Below are 24232 nucleotides of genomic sequence, written 5' to 3'. Positions count from 1 at the left end.
TGTTGCCATAGTTACCCTAATTAGTTGTGAAACATTCTTCCTTTTGTTTTCTTTATCATTACACAACTTTTCCAGCATTTTGTTACCCCCGTCCCAACTTCTTTTGAAACATGTTTCTGGTATCAAATTCAAAATGAACATATATTTTCCATGAAATAGTCAAATTTGCCATTTTCAGCATTTGATATGTTGTCTGTGTCCTTTTTGCAACTAAATATGAATTTTATTCTGTTTTTATTTACATTTTACACAACGTCCCAACTTTTTCTGTTTTGGGGTTGTAGTTCTAACTGTGTGGATTTTAATGCTACAGTATGACTTCTTCATCAGTGTGGTTATCCTTTTTTAAAAGTGTTTCGAGCTTTTGCATAAGTTCAGATTCCTTTAATTGTTTGTGTTTCTTCAACTCTTTACTACGTTTGATAGCAAGACCTCTAACTTTGAATTTGAAAAGTTCCCATTTACTTCCACATGATGAGGTTACATCCGAATCAAAGCACTCTCTCAGACACTCTTTTACAGAGAAGTCAGAAGACGGTATCACCTAGAAGTGATGTATTCAGTTTCAGTAACCACGACAGCATATTAGAAGTCAGTAACTTAAGAGATATTAATTTATGATCAGGTAAGGGTGCATGAAGATGACAAATGTCTTTTACATGTTGGAAGAGAGGGAAAGATGTAAGAAACAGGTCTGTTCTAGAACTAAGAGTTCCGGATCCATTGAACCATGTAATGTCTTGGGTGTTGTCGTGGCATCATACATAAATGATACATACATAAATGATATACATAAATACATACATCAAAATACATACAGATGAGATTATGTCATTTGTTATAGAGGTACTGGTTAAACGTGGGGGTATTCGGTCTATAAAATTGTCAGGGGTCTCATTAAATTCTCCTGCTACAGAAGATAAAACCTTTTTACTGCTATTAGAATTATAGACATTACCCAAAATAAAACAAGTATTATCGAGATTCACAATATCAAATATCATCTCCCATCTTTGGTAATTGAATCAATAACATCTCCTCTAAACTTGTGAGGCAAGATCATAACACCAGCAGAGTGATTTGAGCCATGGTTGAAATATACAGAGCTTCCCCATTGTGACTTCCAAAATGTACAGTCAGCGTCACAAGAGTAAATCTCCTGAAGGGAGATGAAATCTGCTTATGTTTACGTTTACAAAATAGAAAAATAGCTGTTCTTTTAGTGATAGCACTTAGACCCCTTACATTTAAGGACACAATGTTAAGAGAGCTGAATAAAAAATTCTGCATACTCACACAAAACTAAAAAGGAAAACACAAAACATGGTTAACACATTTAGAGGCCAGCCTCAGACGAGTCCAGGAAGTGACGTCAAATGCATCAAAATGCGGGGATACCGGATATCCGCGGCATACAGATAACTCCATTCAAAGCATTTTTCTCTTGGATTTTTGTTTTACGGAGTTCTCCACGTGAGTTTCAGCAATGCCCAGTTTTGCGGAGATTAATGCTGTCTTTCAGATTTAAACATCGGATTATAAAATATCAGTGGCGATCAGTGGACTTATTTGAGGTAAGTTTAGTTATGTGATCGATGTAACACATAACGTTACCGTAAAACGTCAGATAATAATCCCTGCGCCTGTTGTGTCTACAGGTTTGGATAAGACCTGTCTCAAATAGAGGCCTGGTCTGTTTTTTTAGTTTGGTGTTGTATTTAATCTTCTAAAACTCATCACACCGTCTGTTTAAGCTAGTTGTAATGGTGCAGATTGCGCACGCTAAATTTCTGCGGAGGTGGAAGCCAGTTCCAAATTGTTTATAGTTTTGTGTAGAGCAGATAGCTAACAAACGTTCAGAAAAAGTCCTGTTGGCAAATTTGAGGAAAAGTTGGTAAAGGGGCTATTTTACACAATTTGAGGGTGCTGAATTCAAATATGTTATTTACCAAGCTCAATTTTGAGTTTTAAGCTTGCTAATTAGCATAATTCACAGACACACACATTTTTGGTTTTGCCATCAGATATCATAGGAATTTAAAAAAAATAAGGCATTAATATACTCTTTATGTATCAGATATGTTGTAGGACAGGACAAGAATTACCCCAATGACCCTGAAGTAGCAAATGAAAATAAGCTAAATTGAAATAATAGCTAAAATTCAGTATGACGTTAAGAAACAAAACAGATTCCTTGATAATAAATTGATAGAATAGTAGGTGTCTACTCATTTTTCTGTAGAAAGTATTTTGTCACTAACTATTATGAACAGTTGTCAGTCTTTTTACTGTAGTTAAAACATCTCACTGGTGCTCTTGCCCTATTTTCAAATTCCAGCCATGCAGAAAAATGGAAGAGTGTGCATGTTTGAAGAGTGCTATGGAGATTATTTGCAAAACATTTAGACAAGATATCCTTTATAGTGCAACAAAAATAAACATTCTCTAGTGCATCATTACTGATGCTGAAAGGGAAGTGGACCTAGGACAAATCCTCAGCTATGAACTGATTATTGTCCCTGTACTGTAGCTATTGCAGATAGCGATGGTTATTTGTGAAGTGGAAATAAGTCATCCTCACTCAAGTGCTGTCTAGCAATGTGGAATGTCCAGTAGTGATCACTGCAAAAACTGCTCATTCAACACTGGTAATAGATGCTCAAGATCTAGCTATGTCTTTAGGACACCCATCTGACTGCAGCACATTTAAGAAGTATGCAGGAAAGTTTGTAAGAAACTTTTGTATTGTTATTTGTTATGTGGTAGCAAAATGATGTTAACTATCAAAGAAATAGACCTAATGTAGGAATGCACACAGATATTGCAACAGATATGGTATAGGCCTATCTGATTAAGACCTGAGTGATTGAAATGTACTTATTAAATTAAACTGGGAGCAAAGAAGACTATCTTCACTCTTTTCCCTTTGCAACTGTCAAAGAAATCCCATAAGCACGGGAAGGCCTAGGGTAGCCTACATCAAATGGCCTAAAGATTAGGCTCTTCTGTATAGCATTAAGTGATTTGCATGCAGTAATTTGAACACTCACCTTGATCTAGCCTACTTTGGATATTTAAAGGTAATTTATTGACAATACACCACACAATATAAATGAGCCATAACAAACAATAAAGGACTTAATCACACCCAAAGTAAAATGTTTTTTACTTGTCGGTTGTTGCTGACGGTAGATGCAATTCTGCATTAGGCTTATTCCCACTATCTAAGTTCATATGTACTGTAGGCTATATTCTGAGTTGAAGGTTATGATGCAACTTGTTATTGTGATGAAATGCATTAAACACCACATGAGTGACTCACTATGTTAGCAATAAAAATATGGTTGTGTTTTGATTAGAATTTCCGAGTGTATTACATGTTAACTGTAATCATGTTCCCATTAAATACGTTAATAAAATATAGTATGGTTTCTTTAATGCTCAAACATGTATTTAGAGAACACTTTTATTTGGGTTTAGTGATTACTTTTAAAATAAACCCAATTTAGGAAAAATAAGCAAAAATCGCTATTTTATGTTAAAATGCTGATTATGCGGCTTAGAATTCAGAATTGAGCTTGGTAATATTCAGAATCAGCACCCTCAAATTAGGTAAGAAGGGTGGTTTACCAACTTTTCCTCAAATTTGCCGTCAGAAGTTCTCTTCTGTGAAGCTGCTCTCCCTCTACTAGGCATATGCTATGTCCTGCAATGTTTAATTAATCCCATTTTGTTTCAAATTAAATTTGCTCATTAGACAAAGTATTTTATAATGTAATGTCAAGGATGAGAGGCTACTCGCTTGTATTATGCTGGCAACACAACAAAGAGGTTCACAAACAAATAACGTTCTTTGTTTAGTCTTCATTTTTTTTTTTGCTTTTCTCTCAACAGGCCTACCACCATGACGACAAAAAAAAAGAAGTTTAATTTGGCATTTAAGCTGACCGTTGTCAAATTTGCCGAACAAAATTCGGGAGAAGCAGCGGCAAGACATTTCTCGGTTCATCCAAGGAGTGTGCTAAAATGGCGTAAAATTAAAACTGAACTGGAACGTCTGTCTGAGGAGGACTGCAAAAGGGCCAGACTGCGAGGCGGAGGGAGGAAGAAGGCCAGTGAAGAACTGGAGCTGGCCGTGTCCGAGTGGATCCACAGCATGCACGCAAAGCATCTCAGACTCTCACATAAAATGATCAGGACCAAGGCAAAAGAAATGTATGCAACAGTGAGTGACTGCATGGATGGGGAGAGTTTTGCTGCGAGTGCTGGCTGGCTGGACAGATTCTTGAAGCGCCACGACCTTTCGGTCAGAGGACTCACAACCGTGGACCAGAAAGATGCCAGGCACTCCACTAAGAAACTGGTGAATTATGTCACATACAGCCATATATATCTCTATGTATTTAATTTAACAGGAAATTATAGAAAATATTTTTGTTCCTTACTAATTATTGGTCTAATCCATCCGATTAATTGTGTACTTTTAAATTTCGTTCCTTTATACATTCTATTGTCTTTGAGGTACGTTTTTGAATCTCATTACACTGATATTCAACCATAGATTACCATAGTCTTAAAGCGTACTACATACTCGCCACACCCGACCGGTAGCGCGACAATGTGACGTCAAAATTGCATCATTTCCTCTGTCGCACGAGAAATTTCAGCCTCGCGCAGGCAGGTCGTAGCCATAGACAGTAAAAGATATGGACAAGAGTCATCACGTAGACGTCAATCGAGGCGGGTGAAGCAAATTTCAACCGTTTCCTGTTGGTCGACGAGGCTTTCTGTGCAAGCTCAGGGGACGTAAATGTAACATAGGCACGTAGTCTGACTCGTGTAACTCTTGTGATAGCTGCACCGAGAGATTGGGTATGTAGCCACTTACTTCGTTACCACCATGTCTACATTACTGTTCTAAATGTTGTAGTTGTTCGTAGATAAATGTGATTTCATATAAACAGCACTCGCCACATTCATAGCCTAGGCTACTGTCAATCCATCAAAACTTCGCAGAAATGTGCTCCGATACTCATATAAAGGCTTAAAACGCTTCAGCTGTAACGTTATTTGATGTCAAAGTGGCGCCAAAATTGAACGGGCTTCAATGGGATGGCTAGGTGAACTGGTCTACTATTTAGCCTCAGATCAGCCATAGTGTCTACGCTCCCCGAACGTTCGCCTGCCTTCTTGGTCGTAGCCTGGGAAAACCCATAAACGGTAAAAGAAATGGACGAACAGACTCTGTCGTTTTCAATGGGAGGGCACTGACGCAAATTGAAAGTTTTTTCAGTTGGCTTGCCATCGTACTGCGCAGACTCGCACTTAACTTTGTGACGTTAGCCATCAAACTGAATCTTGTAACTCGTATGATAGATAGTTCACATAGAAATTCTTCTCACACTTCCTTCACCTTCAAAGTAATCATCTTCAAACACAATCTTGGTAAAACAAAACAAAAAGGTTATAGCCTTCGTCTTTCCACTTTTCCGACCTACAGTCAATCCATCGAAAACCTCTGAAATGATTAACGTTAGTGCCGTTTTTTTATTAGGTTTACTTGCCTCTATGTAATGCTTTACCTTAACATACAATGGTATTGTAGGCTACATAGCTTTGTTCATGAGTTTCCGTGCTGGCAGGACTTAGCTTCTTATCCAAACAATACGATTATCTCCCTGATGTACAACAGAAAGACTCAGGCATAATAGCGTCATATTACGTCAACGTTAGCTTCCCTACAACCGGACTCGCTAACTATACTTCTTACGGGAACCTCAACGTTACATACGAGGTAGTTGAGCCTGTTTTGCCTTCTATTGTTTATGTAGATAATACAGAAGCTACAATGTCGGCACAGGATATATGTTATATGAAGTTATGGGAGTTAAAAAAAATCCTAAATGAATGGGCATACTATGGGGTTAGCAGAGAGTTGATAACCACTGCTCCATGGATGCTTCTACTTCTGGGAATTCGCCTGCCCCCTTGGGAAAAACCCAGACGTAATTCCGGCAAATTTGAGATTGTCTCTGAAAGTCCGTCTGGCCAAGAACCCATTCTAGCCCATTCCCAATTTTCCTAGATCTAGGTACCAATCAGAACCCTTGAGGCGGGCTTTACATGATGACGATAGCGCACCCTGTTGAAGAAGCCGGGGGTTTTTTTTTGTTTTTTTTTTAAACATCAACGACGGCTGCTGCCGCTTGTTTGAAGCTGCCTAATGTTGGTTTAAGACAGGGAGTTAGAAGTTTCTGTTGGAATATGCAACATTCTACAAACATGTAAGTGGTAGGCTACCTATGTGATATCTGCAACAGTGGTAGGCTACTGAAAACGGTTTGATATTCTGTTCATTTATAAGCCTACAGTAGCTGGACACGTTGCCGACAGAAAACTCATAGGCTACTTTTGAATTGGTGTGCTATGCGAGCATAACTCGTATGCTACACATCAGTGTTTGCCTTGAAACAATTCCGGCATAATTGCTTTGAACGTTTCAGTTTCTCGTTGCCCATTCCTGCTTTATATGTCCCGGATTTTTATTATATTTTGATATTTATATGCCAGCCAGAAAAGACGAATCAAACAAAATGGACCTTGGGTGGATCTGCCCAAGGTTTCTTCCTTGGTAAGGGAGTTTTTCCTTGCCCCTGTTGCTCTTGGGTGCTCCTTGTTGGTGCCCCCCACCCAATCCAAATCCTCCCCCACCTTCTTTATGCAGCCCTTGCCACTTAATCTACTAAACCCCTCTTCTACTGCACTTTTTACCCCCCCCCCCATTAATGCACAAATAGGCTGACACCAGACATAATTTCACTGCATTTCTTACTTCCAGTAACTATATGCATGTGACAATAAACTTCCTTGTATCCTTGTATCCTTGTAAATGCTCGTTTGAACGTGAATGGTTTTGTTCAGAGCTGAAAATGCAATTGTTTTTGACAGAGGGCAGATATAAATTGCTAGTGACAAAATATTAGCTTTCAGTGTGGCACGATGTCTTTGTAAATTAGCCTATGTTTAATTAAAAAGTGGTTAATTCTTCCTGCTTCTTCCTGCTTCTCCCTACAACCAGACAGTGATGCAAATTGTGTGTTTCCGTCACTGTCTCTTTCGTTGCTCTGATTGGTTTTTGGCCTCTCCTATTGCGTCCGAGGCATTTTGATCGGCCACCGTTAGGACGCTTAAGGCTTCTACATACTCGCCAATCCCGACCTGTAGCGCGACAATGTGACGTCACGGGAGCGCTGTAACCATTTATACTTGCGCATGGTGGCGCGACACTAGTTGCAATATTCTCCTGAACAGAGGCGTCGCTGTTGTGAAAAGGCTATCGCTGCCCATGTTACACAGTAGAAGAAGCTGCAGTAAAAAACACTTGCTAGCCTCTGTGATGGTACTTCAGACTTTGTTTGCTGCTATTCACAACTACCATCCATCATCATTACCATCTAGTTTCCAAGGTGCAGATAGATAGATACTTTAGTCATCCTGAGGGAAATTTGAATAATTTAAACATTTTAGTTAGCTAGCTAGCAGCTGGCTGAGTTTATAATTTCATAAAGTGGAAAGAGATTTTGTTAAGGTCTTAGTGGATATCCTTTGGTTGAAAATGAACCTTTTCCATTCTTTCCTCTTAATTCCATGTGTTGCAACTCTCGCTGGTAACTTTGTTAACTTATCCACCAAACTATTAAAAATAAACGACTGTAACAAAACAGTCCTCCGAGCTGCAACTCTCGCTTGCCTTCGAAATGGTCCATGGTTTCCGGTTTGGCGCGCTCATCTAAAAAAAATAGTGGTGCGCTACCATGCACTACCCGGCCAAAAGCCTGGCGCGCCAGAGAGATCTACGTCATTTTGACGTCACATTGTCACACTACTGGTCGGGAACGTCGAGTATGCAAGACGCATTAGGGGCATAAGATTTCTCCACATTGCTTAAGCCAATGTTTTCTGTTCTTGCTGTATATATCTTGTCATGGGATGATATTCTATTTAAACATGTTCTATTATTTGGGTTGTAGAACATAATTCTGTTGTTTTGTATTCTATTTCAAATGCTCCAGGGTCCGATAGTGGAGCTCCCAGGTAAACCAGCGTACAAAATGGCCAACACGCTCTCAGAACGGCAGACCGCCTCTCTACACGTGGGTCGCAACGAGCCTTCAGAGCCTAAATGGACAACTAGACAGCAGACAGAGAGCACATCAGGCAGCAGGTGAATACATAACTGGCAGGCGGACCGTCAGACTGTCTGTTTAAGCCAGTTATGGTGCAGATTGAGCACGCTAAAGTTCTGATTAGATGACTGCGGAGGTGAAAGCCAGTTCCAAATTGTTTAAACTTTTTTATATATATTGACTAGGCCTATGCTATGTCCTGAAATGTTTAATTAATCCCATTTTGTTTCAAATTTGCTCATTAGACAAAGTATTATCATGTAATGTCAAGGATAAGATGGGTTACTTGCTTGTATTATGCTGGCAACACAACAAAGAGGTTCACGAACGTGTCTTCAGTTTTTTTAAATGCTTTTCTCTCAACAGGCCTACCACCATGACGACAAAAAGAAAGAAGTATGATTTGGCATTTAAGCTGACCGTTGTCAAATTTGCTGAACAAAATTCGGGAGAAGCAGCGGCAAGACATTTCTCGGTTCATCCAGCGAGGGTGAAAAAATGGCGTAAAATTAAAACTGAACTGGAACGTGTGTCCGAGGAGGACCGCAAAAGGGCCAGACTGCGAGGCGGAGGCAGGAAGAAGGTCAGTGAAGAACTGGAGGTGATCTTGTCCGATTGGATCCACAGCATGCACGCAAAGTAGGGCTGGGATAAGGGTAGGAATTTCACAGCGGCCACAACGGCCATGGCCGTCGTTGCCCCTTGCGTTGGCCGTGATGCCCCTTTTGAAAATCAGAGGTTTACAGGCCACGATGGCCTTGGTGCCCCCTTCTTTCAATATTCTGCTTGGGGTCCTACTAATAGTGATTTTTATTTAGATTATGGCCTGTCAAAATAATCTTAACATTCACAGCGCAAATTCATTTAGTCTTTTACGCAGTGGAGAAAATGACAGCGCAAGAAATTAAGTGCGTCCAAATTCACCCATTCTATTTAGTTGAACTCTTTGCGAAGCAGCCTACTCATCACACAGACATCACAAGTATCACTTGAAAGAGCTTTTTCTCAACTTTTAAACAATGTTAGCGGCTAATTGGGGTGGTGAACGGTTTGCGAGAAAAGTAAATAATATAATTCAATTTAATTATAATTCTACTGAAGGTTTTGCGTCCATCTCCCTACCCATTCATCTCGGTGGAATACTTCACGAACCCTTCGTTTAACACATGACGAACCATATATCAGAATAAACAAACAAACCTTACCGAACACAATGCATGGGAAAGTTGCATGGGAAACACTGAAGGTGTAAAATTAAAAATATTTAACGGCACGCGTTATGCTTGACGAATCGATGCGCATATTTTGCGTCAACGTATTTTTTGCGTCGACGTCATCGATTACGTCGACGCGTTGTCCCAGCCCTAACGCAAAGCATCTCAGTCACACATAAAATGATCAGGACCAAGGCAAAAGAATTGTATGCAACAGTGAGTGACTGCATGGATGGGGAGAGTTTTGCTGCGAGTGCTGGCTGGCTGACAGATTCTTGAAGCCACCGACCTTCGGGTCAGAGGATCTTACAACCATGGCCCAGAAAGACGCCAGGCACTCCACTAAGAAACTGGTGAATTTTGTCACATACAGCATTATATATCTCTATGTATTTAATTAAACAGGAAATTGCAGTAGAAAATATTGTTGTTCCTTACTAATTATTGGTCTAATCCATCCGATTAATTGTGTACTTTTAAACTTCGTTCCTTTATACATTGTGTTGTCATTGAGGTACTCTTTTGAATATCATTACACTGATATTCAACATTAGATTATAGTCTTAAGGCTTCTACATAATCGCCATCCCCGACTTGTAGAGCAACAATGTGACGTCACGGGAGCGCTGTAACCATTTATACTTGCGCATGGTCTTAATTCCATGTGTTGCAACTCTCGCTGGTAACTTTGTTAACTTATCCACCAAACAATTAAAAATAAACGACTGTAACAAAACAGTCCTCCGAACTGCAACTCTCGCTTGCCTTCGAATTAGTACATCTTCCGGTTTGGCGCGCTCAGCTGAAAAAAAAAATAGAGTGGTGTGCTACCATGCGCTAACCGGCCAAAATCCTGGTGCGGCAGAGAGATCTATGTAATTTTGACGTCACATTGTCGCCCTACTGGTCGGGAACGTCGAGTATGCAAGACGCATTAAGGGCATAATATTTCTCCACATTGCTTAAGCCAATGTTGTCTGTTCTTGCTGTATATATCTTGTCACAGGATGATATTCTATTTAAACATGTTCTATTACTTGAGTTGTAGAACATGATTCTGTTGTTTTGTATTCTATTTCAAATGCTCCAGGGTCCAATAGTGGAGCTCCCAGGTAAACCAGCGGACAAAATGGCCGACTCACTCTCAGACCGGCGGACCACCTCTCTACACGTGGGTGGCAACGAGCCTTCAGAACCTGAATGGACAACTAGACAGCAGACAGAGAGCACATCAGGCAGCAGGTGAATACATAACTGGCAGGAACGTCAGACCGTCTGTTTAAGCCAGTTTTATGGTGCAGATTACGCACGCTAAAGTTCTGATTAGATGACTGCGGAGGTGAAAGCCTTTTTTATATATTGACTAGGCCTATGCTATGTCCTGAAATGTTTAATTAATCCCATTTTGTTTCAAATTTGCTCATTAGACAAAGTATTTTATCATGTAATGTCAAGGATAAGAGGCTACTTGCTTTTATTATGCTGGCAACACAACAAAGAGGTTCACGAACGTTCTTTGTTTAGTCTTCATTTTTTTTAAATGCTTTTCTCTGAACAGGCCTACCACCATGACGACAAAAAGAAAGAAGTATGATTTGGCATTTAAGCTGACCGTTGTCAAATTTGCCGAACAGAATTCGGGAGAAGCAGCGGGAAGACATTTCTCGGTTCATCCAACGAAGGTGAATAAATGGCGTAAAATTAAAACTGAACTGGAACGTCTGTCTGAGGAGGACTGCAAAAGGGCCAGACTGCGAGGCGGAGGGAGGAAGAAGGCCAGTGAAGAACTGGAGCTGGCCGTGTCCGAGTGGATCCACAGCATGCACGCAAAGCATCTCAGAGTCACACATAAAATGATCAGGACCAAGGCAAAAGAATTGTATGCAACAGTGAGTGACTGCATGGATGGGGAGAGTTTTGCTGCGAGTGCTGGCTGGCTGCACAGATTCTTGAAGCGCCATGCCCCTTCGGTCAGAGGACTCACAACCGTGGACCAGAAAGACTCCAGGCACTCCACTAAGAAACTGGTGAATTTTGTCACATACAGTCATATATATCTCTATGTATTTAATTTAACAGGAAATTGCGGTAGAAAATATTGTTGTTCCTTACTAATTATTTGTCTAATCCATCCCAAATAATTGTGTACTTTTAAACTTTGTTCCTTTATACATTGTGTTGTCTTTGAGGTACGTTTTTGAATCTCATTACACTGATATTCAACATTAGATTATAGTCTTAAGGCTTCTAGATACTCGCCATTCCCGACCTGTAGCGCAACAATGTGCGTCACGGGAGCGCTGTAACCATATATACTCGCGTGTGGTGGTCACGACACTAGTTGCAATATTCTCCTGAACAGAGGCGTCGCTGTTGTGAAAAGGCTATCACTCCCCATGTTACACAGTAGAAGAAGCTGCAGTAAAAAACACTTGCTAGCCTCTGTGATGGTACTTCAGACTTTGTTTGCTGCTATTCACAACTACCATCCATCATCATTACCATCTAGTTTCCAAGGTGCAGATAGATAGATAGATAGATAGATAGTCATCCTAGATAGAGGGAAATGGATTTTAGAATAATTTAAACATTTTAGTTAAACATTTAAGTTAGCTAGCTAGCAGCTGGCTGAGTTTATAATTTCCTAAAGTGGAAAGAGATTTTGTTCAGGTCTTAGTAGATATCCTTTGGTTGAAAATAAATCTTTTCCTTAATTCCATGTGTTGCGACTCTCGCTGGTAACTTTGTTAACTTATCCACCAAACTATTAATTCACGACTGTAACAAAACAGTCCTCTGAACTGCAACTCTCGCTTGCCTTCGAACTAGTCCATATTCCGGTTTCCGGTTTGGCACGCTCAGCTGAAAAAAAAAAAAAATAATGTGCTTACCAGGCCAAAATCCTGGTGCGGCAGAGGAGAGATCTAAGTCATTTTGACGTCACATTGTCGCGCTACTGGTCAGGAACGTCGAGTATGCAAGACTCATTAGGGGCATAAGATTTCTCCACATTGCTTAAGCCAATGTTTTCTGTTCTTGCTGTAAATATCTTGTCATGGGATGATATTCTATTTAAACATGTTCTATTATTTGGGTTGTAGAACATTGTTTGAACGTTGTTTTGTATTCTATTTCAAATGCTCCAGGGTCCGATAGTGGAGCTCCCAGGTAAACCAGCGGACAAAATGGCCGACTCGCTCTCAGACCGGCAGACCGCCTCTCTACACGTGGGTCAGAACGAGCCTTCAGAGCCTGAATGGACAACTAGACAGCAGACAGAGAGCACATCAGGCAGCAGGTGAATACATAACTGGCAGGACCGTCAGACCGTCTGTTTAAGCCAGTTCTATGGTGCAGATTAAGCACGCTAAAATTATGATTAGATGACTGTGTCAGACCGTCTATTTAAAGGAGAATTCCGGTGTGATATTGACCTAAAGTGTGTTGAAACATGATACCGAGTGTGAAAGTATGTCTCATAGCCCATCTCGGCTTGTCCCCTGCACTCCAAAATCCCAAGTTAGTTAGCCGATGCCTGTAACAGCTTTTCAATGGTGGTGCTTCTCCGGCATCGGATAACCATGCAAATAAATCACTGTTTTACCATGCCGAGGCTCAAATGTATCTCCACACTTCATTGGTAGACTTCCAGGGCCTGGACATTAAAGCGAGACATTGAGAACTTTGAAAAGCACTGGTAGTTTACTTACAAGATGATTTATACAGACAGTATCTTCCATAAGTTTAAGCGTTTGCAGCCATCTTGAATTTAGTCACGATAAGTCGAAATGGCGAGTAAGAATGAACAGGTATGATAAGGGATCAGATTCCAAAATAATTCCGTGGAAATGAATGGATTCCAGTTGCTCTACTGGAAGAAACTGGAATCATGCATTTTCCACAGAATTATTTTTGTCAGGGCCCCTCCGAAGTCTACCAATTAAGTGTGGGAGATACACTGGAGCCTCGTAAATGGTGTAAAACAGTGATTTATTTGCATTTGTAATGGGGGCCATTACAAGCTTTTATAAGCCGCGCTCATGACGGAATCTTTAGGGTAACTGAGTTGGGTTCAAGAAGAAGATAACGGTAAAAAAAAGACAGACGGACAAGACGAAGCTAAACGAAGGACAGGGAGGAAAATTAGTGTAAACAATATTGGTAGTAAGCTTAGTTCTAGCTGGTAGAGCGGAATAGTAGGCTACAGACTCGTTTGTTTATTTTCCCGAATCGTGATTAGTGTTCAGTAAATCTGTAATAAAAAGTTACCGTTGTAGCTACATTGATCCAGCTGGGTCCCGTATAGCCGAAGCGCCAACGCTTTACAGTGACATCGGGCGAAAGTTGTATTGCTGCATAGGCTATTTAGGCCTATATAAAGAGCTACGTGACAAGGACTAACCTCGGTAGGCTCACGGATCAATTTAATTTTCTGGAGAGTAAGCTACAGTTTATCGTTCACGTCGAGTCCTGGCTAACTTTGCCCACCTAAGGAATCAGAAGAGTCCCACCGCATCCCCTGGCCACAGGAGTCGTGGCTTCTCTCCCCCATCCATCCCTGACGTCCGCGAAAGTGACCCATCTCCCTCTGTTTTTTACGGTGGTACTGAGTTCCACTATCATCACGCACGCGCTGTCTGTCAGTTTGTTTGCAGCTTCACATACGGACGGATCGCAGTTACTGCCACCTAGCTCTGGACTTGAACTCACACATCAAACAGGTTGGATTACAATACGAACTTTACACACCGGAAGAGTGTAGCCCCAATAGACGATTCTGCTGCAATGTTTAAAGTGTTTTGTTGTAAATGTTTAAGTCTGTTTTTAAGTTGCCCAGCCTAGTAGGATGTGTGAATGAGAGAGTGATTGGGCATTGGGCCACTGTTTTGGTGTTTTATGATTCATCTAATTAATTCTATTAGCTTATTAGATTAAATATAGACATTCTAATATATTAAATACTCATTTATCTATATTCAAATTGCTTGTTATTATTTATTATAGCTACTATTGCTATATTATAATATATACTCACCTAGTTCATAGTGCTGGTGATTTGTTAAGGTAAGTGCCTCACCCGGGCAGTAGACTGAACATTAATACACACACACACACACGCACACACTTTAGTAGCGGAGTAACCCCTAGCTCCCGCTACACATTGCTAGCCCGATGCCGAAGCACCACCATTGAAAAAGCTGTTGGTAGCATATTTCTAACTAGCCAGATTTTTGGAGTGCAGGGGACAAGCCGAGATGAGCTATGAGACATAATTCACACTCTGTATCATGTTTCAACACACTTTAGGTCAATATCACACCGGAATTCTCCTTTAAGCCAGTTCTATGATGCAGATTGAGCACGCTAAAGTTCTGATTAGATGACTGCGGAGGTGAAAGCCAGTTCCAAATTGTTTAAACTTTTTTATATATTGACTAGGCCTATGCTATGTCCTGCAATGTTTAATTAATCCCGTTTTGTTTCAAATTTGCATTAGACAAAATATATATATACATATACAGGGCTCTACAGTGTGCCCATTTCACTCGCACATGTGTGTAAAAATGATTGCGTGCGAGTGCAAAAAAATATTTAGGGGCTCTGGTGCGAATGACTTCTAACCATGTCAATGTTTGTCTACAAAACACACCGCAACATCGAGAAACATTACTGGTGCGAACCATACAATCACATCGCGAATGCAGCATAAAAATTACACCCCCCATCAACATTAGTAGTTTCGCGTTGTGACTCGCTAGTAGTTGCTTCAATCAAATTCAAGAGTGTGCAGAAAAAGCGGAAAGTTAGACTAGCCAGCCAAGACTTGGTGGTTGCATAGCTTAATAAAAGTTGATAGTTTAAAAGTAGACAGTTTAAAAGTTGAATGTAGATAGTTTAAACGTTGTTGATAGACAGTTAGTTTAATGGATGTTTATACACATAGTTTAATGAATGTTGAAAGTTTAAAAATTGAATGTAGATAGTTTAAGTTGATAGACTAAAAGTTTAATGCGTGTTGATAGACATAGTTTAATGGTTGTTGATTGCCAGATAGTTTAATGAATAGGCCCTTTCACACTGGCAAAATCGCCGCGATTTCGTGTACCAGAATCGCAGAACGACTGTTCCTTTTACACCGAGGCGGAACTGCGGGACAAAGTGTCTCGCCAAATTTACTACCAAGGCCCCTAGACATTTTGCCGAGTTTTTTCGTTCCGCTATCTTAAAATACAGCGATAAAACAAAGCATGAATTCATGAGCGTCTGTCTGCCCTATATGTATATCCTCTGATTGTAATGCTTATCTAGGCGATATTTTTAACATTTATTTTGTATTTGGCCTGTTATAAAATCATGTAGACTTATTGAACAAATGAAACGCATTAGGAACCGCAAAGTTGGAGACATGCATAAAGACATTGTTGCAAATTTAAAACCGGATTACTCTGGAATGGCTAACTGTGCAGGGGAATGCTTTACACCTTTATGTTCGATAAGGTCTGCTGTTTATTCTGATGTATGGTTTGTCATGTGTTGAGGGAAAGTTCGCGAAGTATTCCACCAAGATGAATGGGTAGGGAGACGGGCGCAAAAAAATATGATTAAATTAAAGTTACTTTTCTCGCGAACCGTTTACCACAACAACTAACCACTAACATTGTTTAAAGGCTGAGAAAAAGCTCTTTCGTGTGATACATATGATGTCTGTGATGAATAGGCTACTTCGCAAGTAGTTCAGCAAATTTGGGTGGGACAGAAATACCTTTACAGAGCAGCAGTTCTGGCCATATCGGCTCTGGCTCACATGTACTGCTTTAAATGCATTTTCACTTCACTACCCAACACGCGAACAAGAAAGAAAAGAAAAAAGAAACCAATGTGCTTATGTCGCCATTTCCAATAGGCCCAGGCCTAGAGAAAAGACAGCTATGGTAACCTAACAATTAGGATTTGCTTTGCCTACACTGCTGTTTGGTTGTCCCAAACTTTGAGACGATCCATACTTGCATTAACTGAATCTTATCAACCCGAACTGCGATGTTGAGTGACAGGATGCAATGGCTAGTAATCTCACTGCCTTCGGCATAACTAACAGTGCGCCTAGGCCTACTAAACACCTAAGCTGCTGTTTTCTTTTCATGATGAGCACTAGGCCTACGCTTGAATGATTTATGACTAAATGGAACGCTATGCTTTTAAAGAACTGCTTATCACGCTTGTGTGACAAAGTTTACACTAATCATCATCATCTAATGTATCCTTATGTTGAGAAGTCCATTCTCTTTGCCCTAGGCTATCATTTTGTCTTGCCAAGCATGTTTCAATTAAGACAGTACACAAGCTATTTTTATTGTTGTTATATTGAACGATTTCATGAATAAATTGTAACGACAGTACATTGTACGCCAAGGCAAGGGGCAACTCTTCTCTTCAATTTCCCTTCCAAATTACGTTTTATTGTCTGAAGACATCTATCGCAAGAATTTAACATTCTAACAGCAACAGCAAAGCAAATGCAAGCTAACCAAAGTGCAGTCGGTTCTCCCGCCATGGTTTTTGAAATAACACACCTGCTGTATCTAAAGGCCCACGCACATAAGGCCTACGACTATCACTCTACACGCCCCCTGTTGCACGTCACAATTTAATTTACTATAGCTGATCCTGCCTCATGGCTCCCCAAAATGCCGCATCATGTGAACAGATCAGCAGGCCGGCAAATTTTCACCTCGCTTTCAGACACAAAAATCGCCAAAAGATCGCCCCTCTTCCCGCAAATTTAGCGTTTCCTAGCAGTTATGCTAACTATATTAACAATGTTAATTATGTTAAAGGCGAACTATGCAGGTTTTTTAGCTTAATTTACCTTCACTTAACAGCTTCGAAGTCATTGGAATGGTTAACCGTGTTACTTAACTAATGTTTTCTAGTAGTTATGTTAATTATGTTAACTAAGTTAACCATGTTACTTAGCTAACTTAGCTAATGTGTTTTAGCACAATGTTAACCAAGTTACTTAGCCAATGTTTTCTAGCAGTTTTGTGAAAAATGTTAACAATGCTAACTAGCTAGTGAGGACTTATTTTGAAACAGTTGTAGGCAGAGGATACAGTTGATGGGCATTCATAGTTGACTGACAGTTGACAACTTATAGGATTTAATTGGACTTTTATTTTGAAACAGCTGTGGGCAGAGGAAGCAGTTGAACAGGATCTGTAGTCTTAAAGGTGCTCTAAGCGATGCTGGGTAACAATCACTAATGTTGACTTTCAAAAAAAACGGAGAGCTAGCTCGCTATTTCCTCCCCCCTCTCTCCTGTGCTGCTCCCTTGCAATTGAAACTCTCCTCAACGCGCATCTCGTCTGTGATTTGTTGGAACAGTTTGTTATGTTATGGTTATGGTTTGCCCAGGTTGTTTTTGTTGCCTTTGTTGGAGCCTGGGCTGTCCAGAGACCGTGTTTTTTTTTTTTTTACAGTGTACTCAGGACACAGACAGCTAGCGGTTGGTTAGGCGATGTTTGCAGTAAGTGACAGAAAATGTTTTAGCCTAAAAAACCTGTGGCATTGCTTAGAGCAGTGGTTCCCAACCTGGGGTCCGCGGACCCCACTAGGAGTCACCAGAGATAGCAGGGGGTCCGCACAATGTTGCCTGGGTTGTTGTAGGGCTGTTGGAACGAATTTCTAAACTCGAATATAAATCAAATATTTAAAAAAAACGATAGGCCTACTATTCAAATTTTGGAAATTACCATTCGAAGAATGTGGTGTTTTGGGAGGGTTTTTTTTTTTGTGTTGGCTAACTTTAGCGAATATGTGAAAACAAAATGCTTTTGTCACGTCTAATGCACAATCTAAATATGGCAGAAGCGATGCACCCACAGAGATCACCACTCCTGACCATTTCAGCGATGTAACGATGGAACGTTTTTGGATTTCCATCAGAAAACGGAAAAATAACAATTAGCCTAATGATGTCGTAATCTGCAGAATATGTAGCAGCAAGCAGCCGGAGTGCACATCTGCACAAGCTAGGTAGGTAAACAGTCCGAGGACGAGGAACCGCACAGCTAAAGCAGGCAAGAATTAGGTTTTTGCCTCCCTCCTCTCGGCTATGGCCGATGCTTTTGTCACTTTTTTGATAGGCATGATGGTTCATGGTATCGTAGGCCGATAGAATAAAAGAAAGCAACCTTTTCCTCAATCAGGAAATACTTGCTAATTTGGAGTCATCAAACATAGAGGCATTCAATAAAGTGGTAGTGGTATGGGCTTTCATTCAGTGTGTGTGCGAGTCTGCACAAAAGAAATTGAAACCACTCAAGTTGCACAAATATTGTTGGTAGACTGAGCTTTTGTTCAAGAGTCAAACACACGTTTATAGTGGCATTGGCAATGCATAAGCCAGTTTATAGAGTACAGTGTATAGAGATGCATAGTAAATTCAAATTGGGTTATGGAAGAAGATTGACAGCCCTATTGTAAGGTTAACAAAATTATATTTGCGCACATTAAATGTATAAAATCCCAATAACACACCCAAAATTCTGTATAATCCAAATTAAAACATATTTTTGTTCCACATTTAAATTCATGTAGCTATTTTTATCTCTGAACTTATAAGTTTGTAATTAATCACTTTATTCTTTTTGTGTGTGTATGCGGGAAGGAGTTCGGGTAGGGGGCCCTGGCTTGTCTTAGACACAGGCAAGGGGGCCTTCAAGGAAAAAAGGTTGGGAAACACTGGCCTAGCGCACCTTTATCCCATTCGTGCTGGATGCTGCACGACGCAACATTCTATCTCCCGCCTGTTGCTGCATAGCGCAGCGTTGACTCTCCTGCTGGTTGCTGCGTAGCGCCGCATGCTTTTTATTTCATGTTTCTAGGTGTACAGAGACTTAGATATTAAGGTTTTGGTAGACGTTGACAATTCTTAGTATTTTTTCAGAAAACCCTCAGGAAATGAGGTTATTTAGTCTAGAATGCCATAGGATTCTATAGGCGTTTTTAGCAGGCATATTAGGAGTAAATGGGTTAAGAGAGACAGATTTTATGCTGAAAGCTTGAGACAGACAGTTGCTGCAGTTGGCCTAAACACCTGGCATATGAGTCTAATTGCTTAATGGCCCTATTATGATGTCATAAAGGCCAATGTTAAGTCTATGGGGAAATTTTCAGTAGTTTTTAATTAATAGTTTACAAAGTATAAAAGTTACAAAGATGACAAATACATTGCACACCTGTCCTAAGTAAGACCTATGTAGTTTGAATAAAGGTTCTACGTTAAATGGTTGAATCCACATTAATCACAGAAAAATAAGAAGAATTCGGATAGCAGTAGAGTGCATTTTCATGCACTCTAACTAGGCCTAACATTTGCCTACTGTCCCCATCTACGCAAATATTTCAAATAAAAATAAATATCCTTAATTAGACTATGTTGGGTTTTGTGAAAGAGAAAATTGACTGTTTTAGTACTGGTATTAGGCATATATGCAGTCAGATAGGTCAACATGGGCATATCTGGATTAGCTACAGATGGATTCACAAATAAATAAATTAGCCTACATTTGGCAGGATACTTGATATACAGGCTAAATGCAAATATGGCTATGCTTTATACTATTTTATATGAACAAAATGTAGAAAAATAGAACGGACTGAAAATAAAGTAGGCACTAATATTTTTTAAAATCTTGTTTCCTGTAAATGTCGTCAGTCATTTTTAATCTTGGCAATTGGTGCACTGGCATGTTTATCTGTTAGCTGCTGTGTAATGTTAGATTATGTGTAAATTAAGTACGGAACTGACTCTGCGCCCACATTTTTGTCTTTGCTCCATGTTAGTGTAGAGCCCTGATGTAATGTCAAGGATAAGAGGCTACTTGCTTTTATTATGCTGGCAACACAACAAAGAGGTTCACAAACAAATAACGTTCTTTGTTTAGTCTTCATTTTTAAAAATGCTTTTCTCTCAACAGGCCTACCACCATGACGACAAAGAGAAAGAAGTATGATTTGGCATTTAAGCTGACCGTTGTCAAATTTGCCGAACAAAATTCGGGAGAAGCAGCGGCAAGACATTTCTCGGTTGATCCAAAGAGGGTGCGAGAATGGCGCAAAGTTAAAACTGAACTGGAACGTCTGTCTGAGGAGGACTGCAAAAGGGCCAGACTGCGAGGCGGAGGGAGGAAGAAGGCCAGTGAAGAACTGGAGCTGGCCGTGTCCGAGTGGATCCACAGCATGCACGCAAAGCATCTCAGACTCTCACATAAAATGATCAGGACCAAGGCAAAAGAATTGTATGCAACAGGGAGTGGCTGCATGGATGGGGAGAGTTTTACTGCGAGTGCTGGCTGGCTGGACCGATTCCTGAAGCGCCATAACCTTTCGGTCAGAGGACGCACAACCGTGGACCAGAAAAACACCAGACACTACACTAAGAAACTGGTGAGTTTTGTATATAGCTGTATATCTCTTTTTTAATTTAACAGGAAATTACGGTTAAATATTGTTGTTCCTTACTAATTATTGGTCTAATCCATCCGATTAATTGTGTAAGCAAACTTTGTTCCTTTATACATTGTGTTGTATCTTGTTTTTGAATCTCATTACACTGATAATTTAACATTAGATTACTATACGCTTGAGCAATGGGCACAGTCTTAGGGGCTGACACTTTTCATAAGATTTCTCCACATTGCTGAAGACAATGTTGTCTGTTCTTGCTGTATATATCTTGTACCAAAATGCAGTTTACTATCAAAGCGTTTTCTAGGTATTGTTTTGATAGATAGATAGATCGATAGATAGATAAAGAAATTTCAGATACTAGTGGTGACCAAATAATATTTTGCAGCAGATAGTGCAGCGGTCTGGCAACCAGAAGTTGTAAATGTGATCTCATCACAATGCATTATGCAACATTTGTGCTTTAGCCAGGATAATATTCTAATTAAACATGTTCTATTATTCTAGTTGTAGAACATAATTCTGTTGTTTTGTATTCTATGTCAAATGCTCTAGCTGCCAGGTAAACCAGCGTACAAAATGGCCAACACGCTCTCAGACCGGCAGACCGCCTCTCTACACGTGGGTCAGAACGAGCCTTCAGAGCCTGGAGCAACACCCACACCTCTGGAGGATTGCAAGCCTGCTGACAAGAGACCAATGATGGAGTGTAACATTACTGAAACGCAGCAAATTGACCAGCTCAGTATGATGGTGAAAGAAGAAGACATGAAAGAGGAGGAATATGGTCACATGATTTCATGTCCAGATGAAGACGAAAAGCCCTTTGCAGAGCTTCACTGGGACTTTGCAGAGTCCAGCGTTACCTGCAATGAAACACAACAGACAACCGCGGAGATTGAAGTGAAGATTGAAGATGATGATGAACAAGAACACGATTATCTGCTGGGAAGTAAGTATTTTGCGATGATATCGTCCATCGGCACAACCCTAGTCTAGACAGTGATAACATTGAATGCTACGAGACAGTTGCTTGCTTGGATCCTGTCAGAACATGCTTTAACTCTTCCAGGTGTATTAGAACACCCACTTGTGTCTGTCATAATAGAACATCTGTCTGTCATAATAGAACATCTATCTGTCATTCTAAATCCACCTTGTAACTCTTCCAGGTGAATCAGAACACCCACAACAGAAGATCCATGGACAGAATGATAAACTGCAACTCAAAGGAAGGCTGCGCTACTGCACAGTCTGCAAGAAGAGCTTCACGACCCTGAGAGAACTCAAGAAACACCAGCAAACACACTCTCTTGGTGTTAATCCAAGGCAGAGTACTCGCAAAAAACAACATGAATGTGTTCATTGTGGAAAAGTTTTTTCAAAAGTTTCACATCTAAAAACCCATATGCTAGTACATACTGGAGAGAAGCCTCATAAATGTGTTCATTGTGGAAAAGCATTTTCACTAATGGGTCACCTTAAAACCCATATATTAATACACACTGGAGAGAAATCTCATAAATGTATGCACTGTGGAAAAGCATTTTCCCAACTTCCGAATCTTAAAACCCATATGCGAAAACACACTGGAGAAATGCCTCATAAATGTGTCCAGTGTGGAAAAGCTTTTCCATATCTTTCAGCTCTTAAAGTGCATAGTCTGATTCACACTGGAGAGAGGCCTCATAAATGTATCCAGTGTGGGAAAGCTTTTATAATCGTGTCACATCTTAAATCCCACATGATGACGCACAGTGGAGAGAAACCTCACATATGTGGCCAGTGTGGAAAAGCTTTTTCACAAATTCCGAATCTTAAAACCCATATGCGAACACACACGGGAAAAAAGCCTCATAATTGCAGCGAGTGTGGGAAAGGATTTACACGTATTTCGTATCTTACAGCCCACATGCTAATACACACTGGAGAGTAGCCTAATACATGCTAATACACACTGGAGAGTAGCCTAATGCATGTAAACAGTGTGGAAAAGCTTGCAGGAATTATGGTTTGAACACCATTGTTATGTTTAAAATATCCCTCTGGATTCAAACAAACAAGGCAAATGGTGCAATGGTTAACAGAGTACAATATCAACACTTAGGAGTGGCCCAGTCGAAGTCCAGACCTGAATCCTTGAAAAAATGGACTACAAGACCTGAGTGATGGCCAAAAAACATTCCTGCCTCAATACCTGGATTGCTGCTAGAAAAGTGCTTTCCAGAGGCATGGGAGAGCTATAAGACCCATGTAGAGCCCTGTGCTAGTAAATAAATAAATAAATGTTTCCATTGTTTAAAAAAGGGTACAAATAATTTTGGACATGATATTTTTCATAAAAATGTAAAAGATTAAAAATACTTCTTTTTGAGTCCATATTTTTACCACATTTTCTTACAACCTTTTGGCGTATGGCAGTCAAAAACATATTGGGCAAGGGAAAACATTTGTTATGAGAAAATCATTAAATCAATCTAGGCCTATGACTTTGGGATTAACTGTATGTTACAGTTGTTTAGTTGTTTTATGGTATTAAGGATTTATTCATGATGAATTATTTCTAGTTTGCAAATTAAAATGCTTCATATGGATTATACAGTGTGTACATTTGTGATATAAATGCATACGGTAGCCAACAACAGACAGATAGATAGATACTTTATTGATCCCCAAGGGGAAATTCAAGGTCTCAGTAGCATACAGACATCACACACATTCACTAACAGCAGAAAAAGTCATTAAAAGTATATAATATAAAAAAAACACAACTATGCAATAAGTACAGTAGAAAATAAAGAATATACTAAAATACAAATTATACTGAATAACAATCTAAATCAATTCTAAAAACGGTATCCACATAGCGGGTGATTAATCATGAGGCACTTGCAATGACTGAGGCAGGGACTGAGCCTGTGATTCTCTGTGCATAGTAAGGTACATATACTATAGTACACTAGTACTCGAACCATCGAGTAAATATTTGTAAATAGTTTGCTTGGGGCACTATGGTGCTCCTGATTATGCACCTTGGAGATTATGATCAATGATCGATCGATCAGTTTGGCAGATAGCGGACCACTGGTGGTATGCTGCCGGTGGCGTGCCACTTGTGGTCCGCCATTACCACCATCTCTTTAAATTTAACTTGTCATTAATTTAACTTGAATAAAACACATGGACATGGTGCTGTTAAGGAGTACAGTCATACATATGTGATTAGAATGTTCGTGAAACGTTACTTTGTAACCTCGGTTCTCTGAGTGAAGAGAATATAATCGTCTCTAGGCTGCTCTGAGTCATGTTCCCATCAAACTATCAGAGATTTCACACCAGCATAGGTGCATTATACATTCGCTG

General features: G+C 40.0%; 2 protein-coding genes across 5 annotated transcripts in view; one reads left to right on the top strand and one right to left on the bottom strand.

Annotated features, from left to right (window-relative positions):
- The window catches only part of LOC125297241 (zinc finger protein 729-like), a 540495-nt gene that overhangs the window by 496025 nt on the left and 20238 nt on the right, over positions 1-24232 (bottom strand). The window lies entirely within an intron of this gene.
- LOC125297250 lies at positions 944-23468 on the top strand. 4 transcript variants are annotated; one of them, XM_048247486.1, is made up of 11 exons: positions 944-1574; positions 3895-4363; positions 8073-8224; positions 8553-8769; positions 10491-10642; positions 10959-11427; positions 12547-12698; positions 20380-20848; positions 21425-21821; positions 22042-22781; positions 22814-23468. In XM_048247486.1, the coding sequence occupies exons 2-11, from the start codon at positions 3905-3907 to the stop codon at positions 22835-22837; spliced, it is 3231 nt and encodes a 1076-aa protein (XP_048103443.1). In that variant the 5' UTR covers positions 944-1574; positions 3895-3904; the 3' UTR covers positions 22838-23468. The 4 variants fall into 4 exon arrangements, with proteins under 4 accessions (XP_048103443.1, XP_048103441.1, XP_048103444.1 ...); XM_048247484.1 differs by having other exon boundaries at positions 22042-23468; XM_048247485.1 differs by lacking the exon at positions 944-1574 and having other exon boundaries at positions 3649-4363; positions 22042-23468.

This window comes from Alosa alosa, chromosome 7, assembly GCF_017589495.1.
Source record: "Alosa alosa isolate M-15738 ecotype Scorff River chromosome 7, AALO_Geno_1.1, whole genome shotgun sequence".
NCBI lineage: Eukaryota > Metazoa > Chordata > Actinopteri > Clupeiformes > Clupeidae > Alosa > Alosa alosa.
This window is presented reverse-complemented; position numbering and strand designations above follow the sequence as displayed.